Consider the following 26213-nt stretch of genomic DNA (forward strand, 5'->3'; position numbering starts at 1 on the left):
GCGACTTCTGATTGGCTACAGGAAGTTCCTGCAGCCAATCGGAAGCCGCGGAACCCCCGTTGGACGTTCGGCTTCCAAAAGAACATTCGAAAACCGGAACACTCACTTCCGGGTTTCGATCGTTCGGGAAATGGGTCAACTTATGAAAGCCTAGAATGCTCCCTGAGCACCTCCCGTATCTCCCACTATTCAGCATGGGGGATTCCAGAGCAGAGGCATAGGAAGGTCAGGTGGTACCCGGTGCAGAAAATTTCTTGTCAACCCCCCCCCCCACATTGATTATTATTTTTTTGCCTGCAAAAATCGTTTTACATTATTTCATATTTTCTTACAAAGGAATGTGGATTCTGGATAACAAGTAGGCGACTATGGACAGATACTTAAATCTACAGGATGGATTGTGTTTTGGCTTGTGTTATTTTATTTATATTTACTGTTTATTTATTTAATAAAATTTATTTTTTAAAAAACCTGCAAAGTGGTTTACCGAAACAAACAAACAAAAAAACCGCAGCAGTAAAATCAAGAAAAATTAACAATCCTACTTTAAAACATACAAAAGCTAAAATACTAAGATTAAAATTACTTCAACTTCCTAAGCATCTAGGTATGCTTTCCTAAAGAAAAATGCTTTTAGCAGGTGCCCAAAAAGAGTCTAGCAAAGGCACGTGCTTTGTTGAAATTCCAGCCTTCACGACATAGGAAAACGGGCAAGTAAACAGCTATTTTCATGGAGGAGGGTCAAGATATTAACTGATGTGCCTGAAATTTCATATGTAGCTATATAATCCCTAGTGTAGTAAAATAAGACCTTTGCAGCAGGCATTAAAAAAAAAAAGTTTTTTAAAAAAATGAATTGCCCTAGTAGGGCAGTAATTGTTCCTTGATAATTTGTCATCCTCCTCCATGATGGCACGGCCACCCCCCACCCCACCCCCTTTCCTACGCCCCTGTTCCAGAGGTGAGCTGCAACATACTAGCCTCTCAATCCCAAATGGACCTTGGACAAAGGGGAGAGGCATGAAAGAGGGAAACAAATACGATAGCACTCCTGCAGTCAAGGAGGGCACCAGCCTGAAACACACTCTATGTGGACATTATGTGATGGCCTGGGATTTGGGCTCAGACTCGGAACCAGAGGAGGCTCAGTCCTCTGCCACAGGCATCAGCTCAACCTAGTCTGGGGCCTGATCCAGAAGAGCCTCAGTCTGCACAGCCTCCCCTGCAATAAGCATCAGCTGAGCCGAGTCTGGGGCCTGAGCTTGCCCTGGTTCCAAATGCAGGGGATACCTTGTTGCCGTCAGCCGAGTTGTCACCAGCAGCTGGCCCACTACCAGCTGGGGCTGAGGCAGCTCCTGGGTCCAGTAACTCTCCGGCGTCTCCTGAGCTGCAGAGACTCAGGGCTGAGAGAAGGAGGGACCTGAGTTCTCGCAGGAGGAGTGCTCGCCTTCAGGCAAGGCAGGGTGGTGAGTCATCAGGGGATCAGGACCGGCCATTACCTCAGCAGAGATAAAAGGGCGGTCAGATCCCACCCCAGGTTGTGGGAGCAACATTGCTGCTTGCCAGATCCTGCCCGTGTACCTGAACCTGCTTCCTGCCGGACTGACCCCCTGTTGGACTCCTGGATATAGGACTGGACTTTGACCTTGTTTCACGGACGAACCCCCGAGGCCAGCACACATTAGAGGCCATTCTGCCGTTTAGTTAATTGGTTGTGGTCCTGACCCTTTGAACCTCTGCAATACATAAATGTGCCCCACTTGGTTCTACATGGCACAAGAGCAATCCAGCCCATTACTGGAGAAAGGGGCTCTCATCTTTGAGCTCAGGAGACTGTGGCACACAACCTTCAGGAGAAAATAGTCTGTACATTCTTCTTAGGAAAACTAATTCTTTCTCTCTCTGTGTGTGTGCTTTCAAACAAGAACCTGCAGGGAACAAGTCAGCTTTGAAAAGCTGAGCTTCTGCACACTTATAAATACCTGCTGAAGAAATCCAGCTTTTCATCATGGGAGTTCAGGTGCTGCTGGAGCTGCTCTGAGCTCATGAACCGTCGGTTGCACTCATAACATGGCCAGTTTTTTTCTTGCTCTCGGAGAACTGCATTTTCAAGTTAGACCAATCGATAAAGAAAACTTCAGACGCCACCAAGCTTTTCAGTTTTGTACCAAAGATTCCCCCCCCAATCCTCTGTACTTTCAGGGGGCCACAGAGATCAGAATGACTAAGGAATATGCTCTACACACCTTTTGCTCATAGTCTGTACCGTATTTTTCACTTCATAAGACACACTTTTTCCCTCCTGAAAAGTAAGGGGAAATGTCTGTGTGTCTTATGGAGTGAATGGTGCTCCCTGAATTGCCCAGGGGCCAAAAGCAGATCGTGCTTTTTTTTTTTTTTACAAAGAGCGAAGGGGGTGTTGAAAGGAAGCCGCTGATCAGCAAGAGATCAGCAGAGAGATAAGGCTCCTTTTCCGCCCTGCCCCCTTACCCAGGCCTCCATTGTTGAATGTTCTGCAGAGGAGGCTGTTTGTGTCCCCAGCGACATGTGACTGGCTGGTTAGATTATCTGTCTGAAAACTGTAGAAACAGCTCCCTTTCCTTTCCTAAAGAAGCTGCAGAACTGTGAGTTGAACCCCATAAAAATGGGGCTTTTCCTCTTTGCAAAAGAAGCTGCACAACTGTGAGCTGATCCCCCCCAAACAAGGCTTTTCCCCCTTTGCAAAAGAAGCTGCACAACTTTGAGCTGATCCTCAAAAAAAAACGGGGCTTTCCCCCTTTCTGCCTCTAAAAACTTGGTGCGTCTTATGTTCAGGTGCATCTTATGGAGCGAAAAATGCGGTATTTTATTCCCCTCTAAACATGGGTTAGGCACACAGGACAGAGAAGATTATAAGAAGACAGGGGATACTATATCTACATTCCCTATAGTAACTAGTTCTTACACCTTACAGAAGTGCTCAGCTGCTCTGTAGTTTACCTACTGGAAAAAGCCTTTCTGGCTGTTGCTGCAACTTAAATTCTGCATTCCAAATAAATTATTCACTCCTACATTTATTTTGCATACACTCACTCAGTTTGAATATTTTACTCTGAATTCAATGGTGGGATATATTTTTTTTGCATAACACGGGATTTTTGGCCAGGAGAGGACAGGAATTAAATGTATAAGACTACCAAAGACGGTAGGAATGGGAATGGGGGGGGGGGGGAACATGCCTGGAATGAAAGAAGGAAAGTTAGGAAATCAAGCAGGGTCTTTGCTCCTGTCTGTTGCAGCTTTGGAAAATACCAGCAGCCAATTGAATATGGTTACTGCACAGTCTGCTTGAAATATATATGAACGGCATGCATTGAACCCAGGATCAGCACATTTTCAAACCTATCTCAATCATGAGAACTAGATGCTTGAATTTTTGTTTTAAAATAAGTGCAAATTCTGTGCCAAAGTGCAGCACAGACGATGAAGAGCTCAGTCTGTAGATCAGACTACAGAGGTTTAGTTTCTATCAGAATCTTTCCATGAAGCAACTAGAACTTATATTTGTTTTCAAGCTCCTTTTTTGCATAAGGAGTCAATCTGATAATGACTGTGCACCATCCATCATAGTGATGGAACAAAAAGGGTTTTTTTTTGGGGGGGGGGTACTTTGATTGCAGGCCATGTTTGCCAACAGCAGCTATTACCATGTGCATCAATAAAAGGCAACCTCTTCTAATGTGTACTGCTAATTACGTAGAAGCATATTTAACAACAAACAAAACTTGGCAATGCAGCCTTAACCTAGATCCAATTATTATTTGAGTCTAGCTGGAGCTAGGCATGAAAAATTCCACCTGCTAGTGCTAATTCAGTGCTGCAATATACTCTATGATTTAAACAATCAACTGGAAAAGTAAAAAGGAGATAAATACCTTTCCTTTCCTCTTCGGATACATCATGGATTTTCTGATTGACAAATTCAGCATATGAAGCAGCATACCACACCTGCAGCAAATTCACATTAGAATTTTCACTGGAGAATCTAAAAAATTAACTGCTTGTCTATCACAGCTATATCCTGCCCTTCCACCAAGGAAATGAGGGCAGCATACACAGAGGCCATCCTGTTTGGGAGATAGTGGCCTCCCAGCATTGCTAAGAAAGCTTCTTGGGTGAGCTGTGACTCTAAGCCATGTCTTCCTGGTCCAAGTCTGACACTCAATTCACTAAGGTAAAGGACCCCTGGACAGTTAAGTCCAGTGCTCATCTTGCTTTACAGTCCGAGAGAGCCGGTGTCTGTCCACAGACAGCTTTCTGGGTCATGTGGCCAGCATGACTAAACCACTTCTGGTACACGAAACACTGCGACGAGTGCCAGAGCACATGGAAACGCTGTTTACCTTCCTGCCACAGCAGTACCTATTTATCTACTCGCACTGGTGTGCTTTCGAACTGCTAGGTTGGCAGGAGCTGGGACCGAGCAACGGGAGCTCATCCCGTCACGCAGATTCAAACTGCCAACCTTCTGATCAACAAGACCAAGAGGCTCAGTGGTTTAGACCACAGCGCCACCCATATCCCGCCTCAATTCACTACAACACATCTGGGCAGACAGTGGAATAGGATCTACTGGTAGATCTGCAAAGATTTCAGACTCCCAATTGCTTAACAATGACAACAACAAAATGATTCCACCCACCCCTGCTACCCAAATTATACAGCTGAAATGAAATAAGATGGGATGAGGGTAAGCAGGAGTAATTTTTGTGTGTGCAGAAGGACAGCAAGTTCAATTCTGGTACTCAAAGAAAATCCACAGGCTCAGGATTATATAATTCCAAATATGCTGTTTGCACTAGGCTCCAGTGAGTGGATCTTGGGGAGTTATAGTAACAAACAAAGTCTACCCACTACATCACACCGGCTCTCACTTGAATCAGCTAGCATTTTATAATTCATTTTATACATGGGTGACATTGACCTGAAAGGGAAAGAGATAAATTCAAGTACACATGTCTTTAGTAGCTCTAAAAGTGATTTTATTGTACACGTGTCAAGAGGCCTTTTAAGTGTGCCAAGCCATGAATATTCTGAAGAGGCTGTTCCTTTAGCAATTTATTTCATCTTATTGCACATGCTGCATGACAGACACTTTTGCCAGACAGTGTGGCTGAGTGGTTTGATTCTAATCACAAATCGTCGTTCACTGATTGTCACAATAGTGAATGTTATGTATTGGTTTAATATGCATACATGAGTTTCGCTGCTAGTTCTGTAACTACTTTTCCCACTCCAGGGTAATTCAAACGGGTGCGGTGACAGTTGCTATTGGTTAAATTGTTGGCACAATTTGGATCCTTACTCTGATTGGGTCCTGCCAAAATCTAAATGTATCCTTTCCCCAACTCCTGTTCCTGAGAGTATAAAAGGAGCTCGCCCTTTCCCTCCAGTCAGTCAAGTTCCTACTGCAATAAAGGAGACTGTACTTGTTAGACTTGACTCCTAGCATATCCTTGCTAGCATGTTGAATCACTACCCAGAGCTGATTACACGAAGAGCTGAAATCATATAGACTTAACAACTGGCAACAAAGGTGGGCACCCATGACTTAACAGTGAAAGTACGGCAGGAGGGTCAAGCACTTTCCAAAATGCCACAAGTTATACTGTGGGGAGGAACGAGGGAAATACATGACTCTCTTTTGTGTCTTGGATTACACCTTTCATGTTTTCTCCAGTAAAACCATTAAAAACAGATGGAAACAATAAAACAGTACTACTAACTGTAATTCTAGCGGCTGCGCTTGTGTAATGATTCAAATGAAGGGGTGAGTGGGTGTGTAGTCCACAGCAGCATCTCCACCATCCTGTGGACCAGGGGTGCAGTGCCAACTTGAATAAAATATTTTTTGGGGGGAGGCAGGTAAACCATGACCCACATAATAGGTCACATGACATGACACCTGCACACTATTTGAATGGCAATGCCCATTAATGTTTGGGGGGACAGCGCCCTCAAATGTTTCATTTGGGGGCAAAGGGACCTCAGCCCCTAGGAGTTGGCTCATATTCTGTGGACAGAGGGAAGGAGTGGGTAAGTCAAGAGTCACACACTACAGATTCCTTCTCAGTCCTGTCAAGATCTTGCACATTTCAAGGACTTGCAGGATTAGGGCACAAGGCAGAAAAGAAAGTGGAGAAGGCAAAAAACAGGAAAAGCCCAGATGGCGGCACTCATCTTTTGACTGCCCTCCAGATCTCAAGCTGTAAGCTTAATATAAAAAGCTATTCTCCCAACTGTTCCAAGTTCCACTTGATTTGTTTTAAGCATGGGATAAAAATAACTTCGTGGTGATTGGAATCACAAGCAGAAAAGTCAGATTATCACACACACAGGCCAAACTGCAAACCTCAGAGGTACGCTGATTGAAGTAAATGGTACCTCATTAGTTGTCAAAGCCCTTGTCATGGAGAAAAGCCAATCCCATTCATGGGCGGGCAGGGGAAAGGGAGAGAGAATTAAAATAAACCAAGATGCTTCAGTGCATACAGGAGGTGTATGATATCAGGCTCATCTCAACCTCCAGTGTGCTTACACGTTCAAGGTGAACCAGTGGTTGGAGTGAACCGAGAGTCAACAGACCCAAGCAAGATCAAGAATTCTTGACCCACATTTCCAGTGTAAGTGATCAAATGGGCTGTTATTTCTGGTAGGTGAAGACCAATAGTGATTCAATACAGACAACAAAACATGTCGCCCATACACCCTGGAATGCCATGGTTGTACAGATAGGGTAGACATCTCAGAACAAGAACCATGGCAATTATGAATGAATAAATCAAGCCCTAAGGCTTTATCTCTCTGCTGAGTTGTAGGGAGCCCTTCTAGCAGGTTGCGAAGCTGTGCTGTTTGACTCAGCAAAAAGAAGCTATATAATGCAGGTTGCCCCATACCTTGAGTTCCTGTTTGGGCTCCACGTTCTTAATCGTTGTGTAATAAATATGGTGGCCATACTGGTAGGCGACCAGATTCTGCTCCAGGTGATTCTGGGCTGGCCGCACAAACATCATCCAGTTGCAAAGAGCCTCGCTAGACAGTTCAAACCAGAGATCCTCCTGCAGACCCCGGTCTTTTCTGTCACCTTTGTCAAGGGACACCTAAGGCAAGATAAAATATATTACCTATAAACGTACACACACAAACAAAGCAGGTCAGTGAGATGTGGCTGTTGTGTCCACAATGGAAGAAACAGCTTGCATCATGAATCCAGGTAATTAGAAGAAGAAAAAGGGTTTACGGGGCAGACAGAGCATGAAGCTGCTGAAGACTGGCAGATTTGTCAGCAGCTTTTGTTAGCTTGCATCACAGTCTAGGTTGGTGAAGTCATTACAAAGAGATTATCTCACAGGTGATGTTGTGCTAATTGAGCACCAACCTGCAGGACTGAGTATACCTGGACCCATTTACATCTATGGGCTTAGCACAGAATACTTTATCTCAAGTCATTTATTTCAGCTGATTGATTCAAGAATGCAATCTATGCTTTCAACTTTTTGAAGTCATCTTGCGAAACAGTCCTTTTTTAAGTGCACTGGGTCTCTGCTTGTGTGAGCACACGTGCATATATGTGTGTCTATCTATCCACACACAAACACACAATTTTGGCAAGTTACAAATAAATAACAATAAATAAATAAATAAATAAATAATATGTATGTGTATCTACACACGCACAACACACACAAACACTTTCAAGGGTGCCATGACCCAAGGGACAACCATGGAAGGCCTGATGGAGGCTGCTTGATCAGTCCTCCCCAAGTTTAAGTCATGGATGGGGTCAGCTGCGGTGAGGAGGCAAAAATGAATGCGAGTTGAGGTAGCCCCTAATTTTGGAAGGGGCTGGCCCTGACCTGACATAAGCTTTGCAAGGGAGGTGTTTTTCAACAGCTGGAACTTGGAAGCCCCTTGATTTGAAGTTCAGTCCCATCACTAACATTTGCTGTTGAATGAAACTTGAATTCTGTCTGCAGAGATCTATGCTTCCGGCTGTCACTGTGAGTCCTCCCCCTCCTGAAAATTGAAACCCAAAGAGGCTATAGAACTCTCACGTCCAAGTACTACCAGAGGGATTTCAATACCTCTGTGAGTCAGTGACCCATGCATCTACATATAGACAGAAATATATGCCCATTGTTTTCACTTTGTGTATCTCACAAAGTAGGCTCTTGTCTTCTAAAGCTCATGCCACAATAACCAGTCTTTTATTTAGCACAAGGCTTATTGTTGCTCCTGATCGTTATGAGCTAGTTCTCCATAAGGAAGTGGGAATCCTGCATACTGAATGCCAAGATGCTTCTGGCACTAGATGAAATGTCTTGCCTCTCCTCTATTTGCACTGCGTACTGGATGTGTATGATCACATAGTTATGCCGATCCCATTTCTTGCGAGTCCCTGGAGTTCCTTCTGCACAAAACATGTGTCTCGAAACGCATAGGTCACACAGCAAATGCGTGGTGCCCCTTTACCTTTAGATGGATATAGCAGTCTTTAAGCTCTGACTGTCTGACCAGGGGTCCTTCCACAGGGCCAAACTGGGTGCGCTTGGGAATGCGCCGCTTGGAAAACACTCCTCCGAGGAATCGGTCTATGTGAAGCACTAAGGGAAGGCTGGCTCTTGCTCTGGTCAGTACAGGCCGGTTTGGGATTGGGTGTAAGGGTCCATGCTTTGGGCAAACTGAGGGGTGTGCATTATTACACTCTTCACACCCTGAAAGACATAATTGGAAAGGACAGGAATACATGACACAGTCCCACATCCCATTTATATTAAGGTTACCAGATTTTTTTCAATGAATCCGGAGACACTTTTCAACTTCAATGGGTTCTGTATGGGGACTGATTTGTAAATCCGGTGACAGTCCCTGGGAAACGGGGATGTCTGGTAACCTTAATTTATATACTAGAAGCAGGAGGCACAGAACCTGGAAACTCTCCACCAAATCCTAGCAACGAAGGCCTCCACATTCAGAGTAGCTAAAGGAACCTACTGCTTGAAAGGGTTGTCCCCACTGCACAAATTCTCAACCTCATGGGCTTAGTTAGAATCAATCCATCTCCAGATCAGTTGGATCTATGGGATAGTGGAGGAAAGATTCTCCTCCTCCTCCTGAGAAGCAGCAGCACCTGGTTGTTGACTTTTAATGCAGAGAGCTTTGCCCTAAAGATTCCAACAGGGAAAGGTGGTAGAACAGCTCAGAGGAAAGTGCCCCAGTCCACTTGGCTTGTTCCACTGCCTTCCACTCCCCTCTGCCCTCCACAACCCCCCTGCACAATTCAGATGAATAAACGGTTCTTGGAGCAACCACCCACTGGTGCTGAGGAGGCAGCTTGTGCCAGCACTAGTAGCATTGCACTAGATCCTGTGTAGCAGGGAGCTGACTTAGGCCACTGAGAGCAGCTAACTAAGTAGACAGATCTATTTGTAGATCTCTGAGTGATTTGTAGTAGACTGCCAAGGTTTTCTTGACTCCCAACAGTTTAACAACAGTAGCAACTAAATGACTTTCCCCATCTTTATTAGGCTGCTAAAATGCAGAAAGCTAACCAGGAGTAAGTGGACTGGACTGTGAGCTCGGTTCGAGTACGGAAAATCTATTCCTAGAGTCAGAATGTGCTCAGAAACAACTTGCCATAGGAACATAGCAAGATGCCTCATACCAAATCAGATCATGAGTCCACCAAGCTCGGTGTTGTCTGCACTGATTGGCAGTTTCTCTCGGAAGGTCTCTGACATGGATCTGTGTCCATTCCTACCTGGAGATGTCAGAGACTGAACCTGGGACTTCTGCAGATGCTCTGCCATGGAGCTATGGCCCTTCCCACATTCTCTAATTCTAAATGTTTGTCTTTGGTGCCCGGCACTGGTTGATAAGATTTCAGGGTTCAACTAAAAACAAAGTAAATCCAACAAGAGTGACCCTATTTCTCTGGCTCAGTGGGGCTAGTTTCAACACTCCCCTTGCTTCCAAGTACAGATTCCTGGAGTGAAATTCAAACTAAAAGGCTTTGGGTTCATTCCCATATTGCAGTGGTAAGCCAGTGAAAGGGAGAAGAGGCATAGCAAAAACAAGACACCCTCAAATGCTTACACAGGTCATTTGGGTCAAAGGGATGAGGTGGATCTGGATCCCATTCATCCATGTCGGTATCTTCTCCCTCTTCTTCCTCATCTTCCTCATCCTCGTCGTCGTCATCATCCTCATCATCCTCATCGTTTTCCTCTTTTGCTTCCGTATCACTTATTGGGTTGTGCAAAGGTTCCAGAGGACCAGACTCATCCACGGCCTCCATAGGAGGCAAAACTTGGCTGTGCACTGGTATTGATACCTAGGGAGGGCAAATCAGCAAAAATGTGCTGTGATCCAGAACAGCAAACCAGAAAATAATAGTGATCATATCTCAGCTAATACCAGTGGCATCTGGGGTTGTACCCCTTGCTAGCCCTGCTCAGAATAAACCCAGTGAAATCAAACTGCTTTGAGTTTTGTTTTGTTTTTACAATCAAGCGGTGTGCTAAATTTATGAAATAAATAAATAAACAACAAGCATGACTAACTTAGGTTCATTCATTTAAATGGGTCTGTTCTCAGTAGAAGTTAGTTGGAGATGACCCAAGTTTGGAGAACCTAAACAGGGCTTCAATTTTTGCCTATAGCAGGTAGGACAACTGGGTGGTGTGAGAGATGGGTGGCAGGCAGCATGGCGGCTGAATCCTCTACTGCCATGTTGAATGTTGAAAGGGATGCACGCTGGGCCGGCCCTACCATCAGGTCGATGGAGGCAGCTGCCTTGGGGGTGGACACTAGGGGAAGGAGAGAAGTGTTGGGGGATAGCGCAGAGTAGATCACACAGGCTTCTGTTTGCTCCCTAAATTGCCCTGCTGCCATTGGACACTGCCACATTTCTAACTACAGGTGAGCTCAAATCTCACGTAGTTCACTCTCCACATTGTTCAGGCATAGGAGACAATTGCCAGGTGGGGAAATTTACTAAGGGTGTGAAAATATATCTCATAACTATTAGAGGTCTGGTGGACAGTGTTACACTTGATTCTAGAACAGCTGGCTTCAAATAGTTTTGCAACCATGAACACAGTAGGCATCTTGAGCCAAGCCACCATCTCAGGTCTATTTGCTATAAAGTGAGAGAATATCAAGAACCTGCTTTCATGAGACCAACGTATTATTAAGCCTTGCAAAAAAGTATTTAGCACACTAATAATAATGGAGAATGGCAAGAAGGCGGCATTAAATCAGAAAAACCTTTGGCTCCCCAGAAAGGCTTTTCGCAACTCAGCTTACCCCTTTCCTTATTCCATCTCCAAGTGAAGTCACCCAGGGTCTCCATTTTCTGCTTTAATTAGTTTGACATTAAAATATGCCCTCAAAATGATCCTGTCTATAATTTTCTCACACCATGAAAGCAAGTGAAAACAACACCAGTGCACTCAAAACACAGGGTTCGGTTAAGAAACTAGCTAATTAAAATCTAAAACCTTTGTAACGAAAAGCAACCTTCTAACTGCTTAAGGGCAATGGGTGCTCTAATTTTAAGGAGTGTTATATTTTATTTTCTATGAAGAGAAGAGTTAAATGCCCATAGTGCACTCGAGATGAGGCAGAAATCAGTATAATGTGTGTGTTTGTGTATGTGTGTAGGGGGAAGGGAATTGCTGTAAGAGAGCTTAAGGAAAGGCTACACACACACACACACACACACACGTCACAAAGCATTACAGTCTTTCAGTAAGTTAGAAGTGAAACCTGAATGCTAGGCATGCTTAGAGCTATGCATACTTGGCATTTAAATAAAATGGACCCAAATTCTGGGTCAAGGTAGCCAAAACGTTGCTTTTTTCAAATAAACAAACAAATAAATTTGCGAGCTGAATAAATTATGCAAAATTCTTCAATCCGAATACATGGTGCAAATAAAAATGTGCCTATGCTGGTTTATTATACTTCTTCTCGGCCTAGCTGGAGAATAAAGTGGAATGCAGATGGATGAAGTCCCCACAGACAAGCTGCAGGAAAGCTGGCTTCTGAGATTCCACAAGGCATTGCCAGATGTCTATTTAAGCTTATCTTCACAGTCAACAATAAGGACTAGAAACCTGCAGGGGTTTGCTCTTATTGGTTTTTACCACAGCTTATTGGAATGCTGAATTGTGCACTAAATAACAGAACTCCCTGAGGGTGTGGCATGGCAGCAAAAGTATAGAATGCACATCAGCATTTTCCAAACCATGTTCTGAGAAAGCTTATAGGAATTCCTCAATGGCAGATAGGCAATCTGAAATCCAGCTTGCCTGCCACTGTCAATCCTTTCTGTACTGACACGGGTAAATGTTCAAAAGACAGTTGAGCATAATTTACCAGAAAATTTCTGGTTAAATTATCAGTTGTTGTTGTTTTTAAAATAATAATCTACCATTACTAGCCATGAATGAATCCGTTATCTCTTATCCTCATTATTCTTTAATTGTAAAATATTAATATTACTTGGTTGCTTTTGCCTAACTCTTCTGAGCAGTTTTAGAGTTTCTGCTCAATTCCCCGATCCGTAGCCACTCAGAGGCAGATTTTTACTGTATATGCAGCTTATTTTATCTAGTCCATATGAATTACACAAGTTTGATTGTTTTTAAATTATATCCACCTTTAAGAACAAGTTCCCCCAAGGAGGCTAACTAAAAAAAGGAAAGGGATAAAACAGTAATACAGTGGAACCTCCGGTTATGAACTTAATCTGTTCCGGAGGTCCATTCGTAACCGGAAACTGTTCTCAACCTGAGGCGTGCTTTCGCTAATGGTGCCTCCGGTGCATGATTTCCACTCGCATCCTGGGGCAAAGTTTGCTTCCAGGAGCACATACTTCCGGGTTAGTGGAGCTCGTTACCCGAAGTGTGCGCAACCAGAAGCCTTCGCAACCAGAGGTACCACTGTACAGCACACAAAAGATGCAGCAGGCAATTTTTAAAGTCAAATTCAAACCAACATCAAGCAACATCCAAAAGCTGATGAAAAAGGGGACTGGCAGGGCACTGGGAAAGGGATTGTGCAATGCTGGAGCCACCACAGAGGAAGCCATGTTCTAATCCCTGCTAATCTAATCTCTACCAGTAGTAGGTGAGAGAGCAGAGCCATTGAGGCAGATAGTAACATTAAGGTAGGGTGATGTGGGTTATCCTAATATATGGTTCGCTGCTGATGCGATGCAGTGCATAACTGGTGCTGCCCTTGCAGCCATTATTTTATGTCTGAGCTAACCCCCTTCCCCTTGCTATTTTACATGGGGGCTTTTAATGAACACAAAAAGCCAATCCTCAAATTTCTATTGGTTTTGTTGGGTCCTGGTTTCTTTTAATGGGGGCATGAAAGGGAGAGCTCAAATTTAAAAGCAATGGGGCACCTGGCAACTTACTCTGTCTGCTTGAGGGTCCTGCTCCAGAGCCGCTGAGGGGTCGGCAACGTTGCCAAGCACAGAGAGGTGGGTGGGATTCATGCTCTGAGCAGCAGCAGCAGCATCAGGAGGAGGAGGAGGAGTAGCAGGCAAGAGCACAGTTACCTAAAATCACAGGCACTCGTTTTAGTCCTGTGGCATCTCCATCATTCAGATTTGTCTGGCTACAGCAAGTCCTGCAAGCCAGGTCTTTTAGGTTGCAAAATACAGTATCCGAAAGGTGTCTGAATGGGTAGAGGTAGGTGTCAGTAATTATTTAAAACTTCGAGAGACAATGCAGATATAACATCCCCACCCCCATCCCTATGTGAGTTTCCTTTCTGTTATAAAAAATATAGTGGAGCTGCCTGTGTAACTGCTGTAAGTTAGGAACTAGAGGAAGTGGCCTTATCCTGAGTCAGTCCTCTGGCCCATCTAGCTCAGCACTGCAGGCACTGACAGTGGCTCTCCATCACTACCTGGAGATGCCAGGGATCGAACTTGCGACCTTCTGTATGCAGAGCAGATGCTCTACCACTGAGCTACAGCCCTTCCCCAAGTTAATGTGCCAGAAACAGTACAGGTCAGAAACAAGTTTTATTTATTTATTTTATTAAATGTGCATCCCACGTTTCTTCCCAAAGCAGCCCAGGGTGGCATGCTTTGGAGGGGATGCCAGTCTGAGAAGGGCGAGAGAGTTGCCCGAGGCGTGCACAATGGCATGTTACCAAATCTCATATTCCGCAAATCCTCCTTTCCCTCTGGATTGATAACTGAGGAAGCGGGATGGCAACCCTCCCCCCCCCTCAAAGAGCCTGATTTCGACTAGAAGAATATGCAATAAAGTGACCACAAATAAGGGGGGGCAAGTAGAAAGGGGCTGACGTGAACAGAGTGATTTTCCCCTGTTGCCAGGCGCACACCCACAAGGCATCATTAGCACACTTCCAGGCGTGCTGGCAGGGAGAAGTCAGCACAAATCCTGCCACTGCAGGGTATCAAAACAGCTTACAAGCAAAAACACCCTTAGTGAACTCTTGTTTCATCCTGGTTACATATGTTGGGAGAAATCAAGAGACGAATACACATAGGCTTTTGAAGCGCTAAGATTTCAATAGGTCTTTCCAAAAAAAACAGCAGGGTCCTCGATTATTATTTTAGCAGCTATGGTAGTTCAGGGAATTCTCACAGGAAGAGGGTACATGCAACACCTGCAGGGCTAGCAGCTGCTCTTGATAAAATGATAACCACTCACAAACAAACTGGAAATCTCTCCATGGGAACATTTGCTTTGCCAACAGTGCTGCTGTCTAGGCTGCGCCAGGCCTTTAGCAAGAGGACTGAGGATACAGCGATAAGGCACTCGTGACACTTGCATGCTTTTCCTATTATCATCAGTCCGCGTAAGGCATGCGTGCACCAGTATTAAATATACATGACCTGCATCACATACGAGGGGTGTGTGTGTATGTTTAGGCTGTTGCTACTCTTGACCACTGCAAGCCTGCTGAAATAACACACATGCACAATGAGAAAGAGGCAGGGTGCAGTTTGTTTCTTCTGGCCTAAAGAAATGGACTGATGGAAAGACTTGGATGCCATCCTGTTTTCACCACAGAACAGGAACGCAGCATGTTACAGCTTTCACTTCATGCTGGTTAATGTCGCAAAGATCAAACTGTGAATTGGTTAATGTCAAATATGTGGTATTGGACTCTGTCATCTATGGACTCCTGTGTCTCGACTTTGAAAGGTTTGAGAGATGTTCATTCCTTTGGCCCACTCATAATGCCTCTCCCTTTTCACAGTGAAATTCAGAGTTATTGTATTGTTCCAAGTTCTTTTGGTTATACTGCTCTGTAAAGCGCCATATACAATGATGATACTAATTATAATAGGTTTAGGAAAAATGTGGGGAAATTGGCCTGTGTGTACAGTGGTACCTCTGGTTACGTACTTAATTCGTTCCGGAGGTCCATTCTTAACCTGAACCTGTTCTTAACCTGAAGCACCACTTTAGCTAATGGGGCCTCCGGCTGCCGCTGCGCCGCCAGAGCACAATTTCTGTTCTTATCCTGAAGCAAAGTTCTTAACCTGAAGCGTTATTTCTGGGTTAGCAGAGTATGTAACCTGAAGCATCTGTAACCCGAGGTACCACTGTATTCTGTCCCTACTGTTTGTGTTGATTCCCCCCATCACTATTTATTACAAATTAAATGCAACATTCTTTTGATCCTGAATATTGTTTTTTATTCTTGTTTATTGAACATTCTATGCATTTTTTATTAAAAGAAGCATAGAGTTGTAAATAATAATAATAATAATAATAATAATAATAATATAATTTATTTATAGTCCACCCATCTGGCTGGGTATTCCCAGCCACTCTCAAGGGTCATCTAGTCCAACCCCCTGCAATGCAGGAATCCTGTCCACAGCCATCCCTGCATGGGCTCGAACCACCAACCTTCTGGTTAACAGAAGAAAGAGCTATCAATCTGTCAATCCTTTCCATGTCCAGGCTAGGTATTTATTACTGCCCCCCTTTTCTCTTTTTCCATAAATTAATTCTTCTATTTTTGACCAAAAAAAACTTTCAAAACTTACATTAACATTTTTAAGAAATGCAAGCTTAATCAAACATTGACACAGCAGGTGTATGTTGCCAGTAATTCACATGTATTCCTTCCCACCATCTTTTCTTCCTTTAAAACATCAGTCATAGTTTTCAGCTTATTGTTCGGTCCTTCCACTGCTTCCATTTGCCTTTTTAGTGTTTGAAGCAAAAAGGATTCAAATTCAAAATGATTCTTCACGACACTTGCCTTAATAAACCCTGTCATGCTGTGATTCTCTAAATTTGTCTTTCTTATTTCTGCTCAATGAACATGCAATTTTAAGCATGTATTTCTTTGCTGTTCTTTTTCCAAAATAAACCTGTATTTTTTGTTTGTTTGTTTTACTATGCTCCTAAAAAGTTTGCTAACGTACATCCCCTCTTCTTCACTGCTGGCATTTTCCTATTGTTTTTTATAGCTAACCTTGCACTATGTGTTTCTTAGGATGCAATCCTGTACAGTACTTGAGATCTGCTTGCTGATGGGCTCTAGCAGGAGCCCCACAGCACCAGTAGAACTTAATATGCTTTTTAGGGTATACTTGAAGCTTTTGCTAGAAACTACTTTGGAAATCAAGAGAGTCACCTGGGACTAGCAGGGAGATGGGACAGGGTGACAGGAATGAACACACACACACACACACACACACACACCCTCTCTGGGATTCTAATCCTGGGCCCTCCTAACCCAGGCAAGGACCGTCCCAGCCCACTAGATCTCTCCCCAGAATCACTGGCTAACCACTCCCTTCCTCTACCCTGACTTGGCCAGGCCACTCCCTGCAGGGCCCATGAGAACGAACCTGATCTGAAACAGAGACTGACTGGGTCCATTCAGTTTACCAAAGATCTTGTTCACTGCCCACAAGTGAGCTTTGGGCTTTACTAGATACGAGGTAGAGATACAATCTTCCATTAAAAATAAAAAAATGCCTGTGCTTCTCATATTTTTGTCTTTGGACAAACAGCCCGGCTACACATTACACTCACCAAATAGAAAACTGCCAGGCTATAGAGAGCTCTGAAGGCTTCCTCCCAACAGCTGGCAGTCAAGGAAAGCTGAAGGCACCTCATTTGAAGTCATACTAAAAAGGAAAGAGACATTCTAGTTATCTCATTCAGCTAATCACCCCAGCTGGTTGGGGAGCAGGGGAGATTAGATGAGAGAGATTAGAAAGAACCACAAAAGCCCACCAGGTAGCTACCTCTCTTTCTCTCTCAGTATGAATACGAAACAAAATAGGAAATTCTTTCCAGTAGCAACTGGAAAGAATTTCCTATTTTGTTTTGACTATGGCAGACCAACACGGCTACCCACCTGTAACTGGAAGTATGAATACGTATAAGCTAAAACCCTCCCTTAACTGTCAGGAGGGAGGCTGGAAAATTCAGAGCCACCAGAATCTGGCTGCTTTTTTGCTTGGTGAGGGTAGCATGAAGCAAAGCACTAAAGCATCAAACCATTAATTTGGGAAAATCCCATCCAAAAAAACACCCTAGTTGTCTTCTAATCAGTGGTGGGTTCACACCTATAGTACCAGAGGTATCCGGAATATTAACTGAAATGTATTGTCTCACTTTATAAGTCGCTAACACAGCTATCAAGTCATTTCGAGTGGCTACTTCCACAAACCTGTGTTGTACATAGTGGTTTAGGACTGAAAGGATCTCAAGCCTTGGACCTTAACCATCCAGTTTCCTGGGAGATTAAATGAGAAGCTAGACCTTTTCAAATACAGGGTCCCCCCCTTCCTTCTGCATCCTTGAATCCTCACATCCCCAGTCCTCAATTTCATGCTACTCCTAGTCAATTTCACACTAGTGAGCACATCAAGCACAAAACTAGGACTATATACATCAGACACAGCAGCAAGTAATTGGAATTTTTAGCTTTTACAGTTATATCCCAAATAAAAACTCGAAAAAGCTTCTGCCTGTATAAATGAGGAAAAGCTGTTATCTCCCAATTATGTGGGTGTACAAACAAAACAATAAAACAGGTTGGGGGTTTGTTTGTTTTTTTGATAACTTAAATGAAAGGTATAGTAGTATGTTTTCAGAACAGGAAATCTTAGTTAAGCAGTCCTCTTAACATTCTTAAAACTGACTTTACAGGACATCCTTTAGACCAGGGGTTGTCAACCTGGTCCCTGCAGCCCACTAGTGGGCATTTCAGGATTCTAGGTGGGCGGTAGGGGGTTCTAGGACACAAGCTGAATCCTCCTTCCATCGAGCACTGGTGGGCGGTAGGTATAAAAAGGATGACTACCCTTTAGACACTAAGTGGCCTTTCGTCATGCTAGCTGGCCCAAGAGCACCTTAACAATTTAAGAAGACACCTGCCGGATTAAGCCAAAGGCCCACCTATTAGCACAGCATCCTGTTCTCACAGTAGCCAACCCGATGCCTATGGGAAGTCTATGAGCAGGACCAGTGGCGGAGAGCAGGCGGGAGCTGGGCTGGCATGCGTCCTGGGGGCGGGGCATGCAGCCTGCAGGGATGTGGCGCACGTCTGGGGTTGTGGCGTGATGCTTGCAACCTTGGCATTATCGGCACCATGCTCTAACCCAGACGTCTCCAAACTAAAGTCCGCGGGCCAGATACGGCCCAAGGGACTCAGTTATCTGGCCCGCGGCACCAGCCGCCGCCCACTGCTGCCACCCGCTCTGACCGGTGCGGCGCACGGCTACCCACTTCCGAGTCGGCGGAGCACCGGAAATAATAATAATAATAATAATAATAATAATAATAATAATAATAATTTATTATTTGTACCCTGCCCATCTGGCTGGGTTTCCCCAGCCACTCTGGGCAGCTTCCAACAAATATTAAAATACATTAAAATGTCACACATTAAAAACTTCCCTAAACAGGGCTGCCCTCAGGTGTTTTCTAAATGTCAGGTAGTTGTTTATCTCTTTGACATCTGATGGGAGGGTGTTCCACAGGGCATGCACAAGCTATTTCCAGCACTCCGCAGACCCGGAAGTGTGCTGGAAATAGCATTTGCGTATGTGCAAGCGTCATTTCCGGTGCACATCCAGGTCTGAGGAGATCGTGCGAATGCACACAAGCTATTTCCAGCACTCCGCCGACCCAGAAGTGCACCGGAAATAGCGTGTGAGCACGCGTGTGTGTGCGCACTCCCCTGGCCTACGGCCCACCATGCGATCGGCACTGGAGGAACCGGTCCAAGGCCTGGTAAGTTTGCCGACCCCTGCTCTAACCACCTGAGCTATCCACTCTCCTACCATTTTTCTAAACTAAAAATTTTCTCTGTGATTGCCACCGTGCTAGAACTGCATGACTATGGCAGGAAACAAATGAGTTCCTTCAGAAAGGTGAATGTACATTCACGCCAATCCCACTATAATCTCTCATTGAACAGGTTTTGCAGAGTTAAGAACAGGACAAAATAAATGCATAGCCCATCAATAGACACATGTAAAGCTCAACCGAAAGGCCTGAACCTTACCTGCTGTGTCGCTGCATCCTGCTGGACGTATGCCACTTGGGACGGGTCTGTAAACAAAGTCTGAACAAAATAATAAAGAATGATTAAGAGGGTCTCGGTAACGCGAAGCTCACAGTGACGGAACAAACTTGCTGAAAGGAAAGTGACATTGGACAAATGGCTGATTTCATTCAATTTTCATAAGGCCAATTACCTTGGCCACCATTTATATTTCTGAAATGCACTCTTAGTGCCATCTGTCCACCTATAAAGTGTGAGGTGGTGTTACACTGACATAGCAGCTTCCATCTCGAAAGTACTGAACACGAATTCCAAATTGTAGCACGTTGTTTGCACGTGCTTTCTCTCTCTCTCTGCGTCAAGACTCAAGAGTGCTCCCATCAAAGCTTAAAAGCAAAATCCTGCTTGACAATTTAAGCCAAGGGGTAAAGAAGTAGAAGGACCTGATTAAAACAGGAACAGTAAAGCACCAAAATGGAGAGCAATGGAGATTAGGGGGCGGGGGAAGAAATAGGAATGGGCACTGGGCAGCGTAAGGATATTATAGAGGGTGGACTGGGATTTGGGAATTTAGTAGGCTACTGTTACCAGCAGCTATATGGCTTGTCTAAATTAAAACAGTGGTTTTCAAACCATGTTCCTGGGGTTCGTTAGAAGCTTTTTAGAGGTCTCCCAATGAGAAGATCAGTAACAATAGATACGCTCTCCTGAAAGACAGCTTTCCAACCACTACTGATCTTCCTCAGCAATGTGCAAACACAGAAGTGTTGAGTGTGATGTTGCATTTCTATCTAGAAAGTACTAACACAAATTCCAAAGTGTACCAAGTTGTTTCCTATCTCTCGCTCACATGAGCCACTGCAGAATCCAAACAAGTCTGATCAGTAAAGATGCAAAGGGCTGTTGCTCAGCAGCACTGCAATGCTTTGCATGCAAAAGGTCCAAGGTTCAATTGCTGGCATCTCTAGGCAAGACCGCCATCTGAAACCCTGCAGAGCTGCTGCCAGTCAGTGTAGGCAGTACTGAGCTAGCTAGCCAGTGGTCTGACTTGTGTCAAGGCAGCTAGCTCCCTGTGTTTCCCCCCTATGAATGCACACCCTAGAACAGGATCCAAGGTCCTCCGCAATGCACAAGTAATGCATAGAGCATGCAAACAAATCATTGTTTCAAATATTTCCTAAAGGCACAAAGTTTGAAAACCTATCAATAGATTTGTCCAATTCAAGTCTACGGACTAGTACAATTGTTAGAAAAATACAAGTTCCAATGCCCGAATTATTAGTAGCTACCTAAACTTGGCTATGCAAATAAGGAATCTGAAAAGAATGGATTAGGAACCCCCTTGTTTTACAGAACACTGTGATGGCTGATATTGTTGCACTGATTACTCGTGTCATCTTCTGAAGGGGAACAAAGGCTAAATTATTCCAGTTTCAGAGAAGCGCAATGGACAGGGCTTCATACCCCATAGCCTCCCAGCATTTTTTGATTACAACATCTGCACTCTCATTTAGCATGAAAAGTCCAAACTCCCCCTTCGCCAATGGCTAGATGATTATGCACAGCTGAGGACTATTAGGCATTCACACAGCTTTGCAGGCAGCTGGCCCAAGTTCTGAATGAAATTATTGCTCTTTGCAGCCACGAGTAGACAGAGACAGGGGGTGTGAGATGTCACATGCCTGAGTGGCTTCCACGGGGTGGATGTACACCAGTGTATGCTCCGAGGTGTCCACAGAGGTGTAAGATGTGCCGTCGGCAGTGTAGACCACCTGCTGTGAAGGACGGTCCTGATCATCGCTGTACACAATCTGAGCCACAGTTCCACCTTCAGGGACAAAGTGGACCTGGAGAAAGGGAAGGTGAACAAGGACAGAGAATAAATGTCAGGAAGTGTCCAGACACAAAGCTGTGCATAAGAATGTACGGGAACATACAGGCTACTCCCAGTTCACATACATTTCAAGGCACTGTGTATGTCAGTGCAATCATATATTTGAAACACCATTGAAAAAGCCTGAAAACACATGCTAAACTTCTGAGAACCCCTGGGGAAAAAACCTTAAAAACCAGTAGCACTTACTAGGCTGGTCAAACTCCACAGTCACTCCTTCCAAACCTCCCTGTTCAAAGAGCAACTCTCCACAGGCCTCAACGGTCAGTGCAAGGGCTCCTGGTTTTGCTAGGCACTGTTTTCACACTTTTCTTGCCCCTTCTGGGCTCTTCTAGTGCCGTTTTTGCACTTTTATATTCACTTCTCGGTTCAGCACAATGCACGCTTGCGCGGTTGCGTGTCAACTGCATGCACATAAATGGGGAGTTGCCTGTGTATCCCTAGTACAGTAATATCCAGACTACATTGGCAACTCATACAGAATCAGCACAGAAAAAAACCAAAACTAGGTGAATAAGAAAGCCTAACCTAAAATGCCACTTTTGTTGAAAATTGGGCACTGAAATCACTAACAGTTCAATCCAAGACCCAGTTCAACTGGGATACTATGAACAAAATCAGTTTAGTACCACTGAGGTCAATTACAGCTGTCTTGTTTCCTAAAAGGCTGTGCACCTCTATCAGCTTCATAGTACATAAAAATCCAATACATATAATACTTGCAGGCAGGTAGGTGCAGTGAAAGAAACTCGGCCTGTTGGATTTCTATCTGTTATGCAGCTGTTAAAAGTACAAATCCTGTTATCAAGGGAAAAGGGGACAACCCTAAGGATAAAAGGTAAAGGTAAAGGAACCCCTGACCGTAAGGTCCAGTCGCGGACAACTCTGGGGTTGCGGTGCTCATCTCGCTTTATTGGCTGAGGGAGCCGGCGTTAGTCTGCAGACAGCTTCCGGGTCATGTGGCCAGCATGACTAAGCCGCTTCTGGCAAACTGGAACAGCGCACGGAAACGCCGTTTACCTTCCCGCTGGAGTGGTACCTATTTATCTACTTGCACTTTGACGTGCTTTCGAACTGCTAGGTTGGCAGGAGCAGGGACCGAGCAACGGAAGCTCACCCCATCGCGGGGATTCGAACTGCTGACCTTCTGATCGGCAAGCCCTAGGCTCTGTGGTTTAACCCACAGCGCCGCCCTAAGGATACCTGGACCAAATGAAATTTGAGCCTAATTGTTAATCTTCAGTGGCCCTACCAATACAAAACAGTCATCAACAACTATTTTGTGAAGTACAGCTATTAAGTTATAAATGACAGAATGTGCTATCCTCAAACCCTCCGTTTCCTCTCTTACCTAAGTCTATATTACATTATATATGTATAAGAAATACAACATAACTTTTTAAAAGTAATGTAGACTGATAAGATTTATGGGAAAGGTGATATTTCTAATAAGCTGGAACACAAATGATAATGTCTCTTTTCTTTCTTGTGTTATAGCCAATTTTTTTATAATAAAAACATTTTTTTAAAAAAACAAAACAAAACCCCAACATATTTTATCTGGTGTATCTGAAACCTTAGGAGAACTTCATAGAACAAAATCTATAGCCAGGGAAATTTCTGTATCATGCAAAAATCCAAGCCTCAAGACAGTTTCACATATATCCAATAACAATTTACACACACAAATCCCTTTAAGAAGCAGGCTGAGCTGCTGTAAGGATGCCCTATTCATATACACAGACTGCGTGAACACCAGCAGTTATAAAATGAGATAAGCACTAGTCACCTGAGCAGTATTCTGTTCCTGCTCAGCTGATTCAGACCACACCTGTGCGGTTTCCTCTTTCAAGTCGATGTCATCCCTGCTGTCAGGCTCCATAGTGTGATAACTAATTATCGAAACTGAGCTTGGCTGAAAAGATTCATCTGGCTGTTTTGTCTCGAGACAAGGTAACCTTCTGTACCATGGCTATACAGAAAGAGAGGGGAAGAGAATATATATCAAAGAACTGCATACATTACAGTAATACAAAGGGAACCATGAAACTTGACCACCCACCATGTTTTTTAAATCTATACAACTAAAAAAATCCAGCTCTCTAGGCTTCATTGGGCTCTAGTGTGTTGCTATAAAGAAAGGGAATAGCTCAGTTGTCCATGGTTCCCATTGATTTCTATGGGGGAAAAGGAACATGCAATCTGGGTCACAGCAGAGAGAGAGAGAGAGAGAGAGAGAGAGAGAGAGAGAAAACACAAAACTAGATGCTGCAATCAGTCATGAGCAGCTGAGCAGGTTTAGCTGCCACTGCAATATACAGCCACTTTTCCACACACACAACCTTTGGCGGGCACAGTGATGGGCATCTTGCTTCTACCATAACAATACAAATCCTTTTTTTATGTAAATATAATCAGAGCTTCGGCACCTTTCCCAAGAGATCCTCATACCAGTGTCAGTTTCCTATATCAGTAGTGAGCAGGGATCAGGATAGATCTATAGTATATCTCTGGGTGATTTGATCAGCAAGGATTTTGACTTTCAAACATTCAATAATAGCAGCAACAAAATAACTTGACACCACCAAATATTGCTGAAAGGAAGAAGTCCTGGGGTAACTTGGGAGTGGGGTTTTGCATGTAAGGACTGTGAGCTCTATTCAGTTAGGGTACTCAGAACAAAAGCCTGGGTTCAGGATTCTTTAATTTTCAGTGTAGTGTATATATTTTGCACCTGGCACTAGGTGATGGACTCTGTGTGTGTGTGTGTGTGTGTGTGTGTGTGTGTAATGAATGAGAGAAAACTAAAGCAGATCCTTCAAGCCTGAAGTCTGCCCATCCCTGTCCTAGATCTCGAATACGGTGTCACGCAAAGCCAAGCTGAACATGTTCTAATGTTCATGTTTTTGTGTTCTTAGAAATACATACCTTCCAACATTTCTCCGATGAAAATAGAGATGTCCCATTCCATAATAATTTTACTTTTTATACCCCCACACATCTTACTGGATTGACCAAGCCACTCTGGGTAGCTTCCAGCATATATAAAACCATAATGAAAATTAAACTTTAAAAAAAAAAAAAAAAAAAAAACCTTCCCTACACAGGATTGCCTTTAGACGGCTCGGGGGTCGGATAACTCCATACCAACATTTCTCCAATGAAAATAGAGGCATCCTAAGGAAAAGGGGGACATCCAAGGATCAAATCAGAAACTGGGGCAGCTTGTCTAAATCAGGGATGTCCCTGGAAAATAGGGACACTTGAAGGGTCTGCAAATATCAACCACCTTCCGGTATGTGAAGGCCACAGGGCTGTTTCCCTGTGGCCAGTTATGATGATTGGCCACTGACAGCAGGCATCCAACGCTGGCTAGTCCCAAGAACAGAAACAAAAATACGCCTGTCAGGAAACCCCCCTCGCCCAGGCAGGTAGCGTTCCCGGGGCATTTGCGATACAGGGAACCACCATCCCCGGTGCGCAGTTCGTCGTCTTCCTCAAGCGGAGGAAGCGACTGATCCTCCAGTGGGGAGGGGGAGATGGAAGCAGGAAGTGGGGGCAGGGGCTGTGTCAACATCGGAGAGCCTCAGCACCAAGCAGGAAGTGGGGGACAGGGACCTTTTCCCGCACCCCATTTTCGCAGGGAGGAAGGACGTGGAAGGGGGAGGCGGGGGTTCAGGATCCCGCGCCTCTTATGTTGGACTAAAAACCGGAAACGGACATTCCCGGACTCTGCAGAGGGATGAGCTGGACGTCTTTACAGTTACTCCACTGTAAATATCTGCACAATAAAGAACTTAGTTTGTAGAAGTTCGGAGTCAGCCTGTTTCCTCAGGAGCAACCACTGAGAGTCCTTACAACGCCCCTGGTGTCACTTGTGAAAATATATTCAGTTATTCAATCCTGAAGCATTTAGAATGCAGCATACATTTAAGAGGAGCACAAACTGTTGTGTTGAACAGTGATGATAGGCCTGGCAGAGACGCACACTCGATTCAATTATTTGCCCTGACTGATGCTGCACTCCCCTAACAGGGAGGCAATAGAGCAGGGGTCAGCAAACTTTTTCAGCAGGAGGCCGGTCCACTGTCCCTCAGACCTTGTGGGGGGGCCGGACTATATTTTGGGGGGGGGGATGAACAAATTCCTATGCCCCACAAATAACCCAGAGATGCATTTTAAATAAAAGGACACATTCTACTCATGTAAAAACACACTGATTCCCAGACCGTCCGCGGGACGGATTTAGAAGGAGGTTGGGCCACATCCGGCCCCCAGGCCTTAGTTTGGGGACCCCTGCAATAGAGTTTGCAAACAAGTTATTCCTACCCATTTGCATTCCCCAAATCAAAATGAATCTGCAGCAGACAGAAAGCCAGATTTGCATGGAAAGTCAAGACACAGCACTTGCATTCATGCTGTCCAGGAGGGGGTGCTCCATAGCAACAAAGTTTGCAGCTTATTTGCAGGGAGGAAACAACCAGTGGACTTGTCCGCACACTCGGTGCTATTTCACTGAGCAAATTATCTGATTATAACTAGCGTTATCCTGTTTCAAATGAGCTCGTTCAATGCAACATTTCACATTCATGAATGACATTTGGAAGTTATGCAGATTACCATTCCAAAATAACTACCTCTCCTATGTGCTCATTAGATGATGATGAAGAGTCATCATGTAAGCATGAAATGTTACATTGAAACTTGCCTGTTGCTGTTGTTTGTTATTATTATTATTTTT

At 44.3% G+C, this 26213-nt stretch overlaps 1 protein-coding gene across 4 annotated transcripts in view; it reads right to left on the minus strand.

Annotated features, from left to right (window-relative positions):
- The window catches only part of PRDM10 (PR/SET domain 10), a 75593-nt gene that overhangs the window by 30325 nt on the left and 19055 nt on the right, over window positions 1–26213 (minus strand). Inside the window, exons 2-10 of one of the 4 annotated variants that reach the window (XM_033171398.1) lie at window positions 23304–23444; window positions 21261–21425; window positions 19579–19638; window positions 13469–13612; window positions 10135–10372; window positions 8512–8753; window positions 6936–7139; window positions 3915–3987; window positions 1983–2100 (exon numbers count right to left, since the gene is read on the minus strand). In XM_033171398.1, coding sequence (XP_033027289.1) covers window positions 1983–2100; window positions 3915–3987; window positions 6936–7139; window positions 8512–8753; window positions 10135–10372; window positions 13469–13612; window positions 19579–19638; window positions 21261–21425; window positions 23304–23354 — 1295 coding nt within the window. In that variant the 5' untranslated portion in view covers window positions 23355–23444. Of the gene's footprint in view, window positions 1–1982; window positions 2101–3914; window positions 3988–6935; window positions 7140–8511; window positions 8754–10134; window positions 10373–13468; window positions 13613–17093; window positions 17189–19578; window positions 19639–21260; window positions 21426–23261; window positions 23445–26213 lie in introns of those variants that run through there. The other 3 variants (XM_033171397.1, XM_033171399.1, XM_033171400.1) reach the window with 3 other exon arrangements.

Source organism: Lacerta agilis, chromosome 15 (assembly GCF_009819535.1).
Source record: "Lacerta agilis isolate rLacAgi1 chromosome 15, rLacAgi1.pri, whole genome shotgun sequence".
NCBI lineage: Eukaryota > Metazoa > Chordata > Lepidosauria > Squamata > Lacertidae > Lacerta > Lacerta agilis.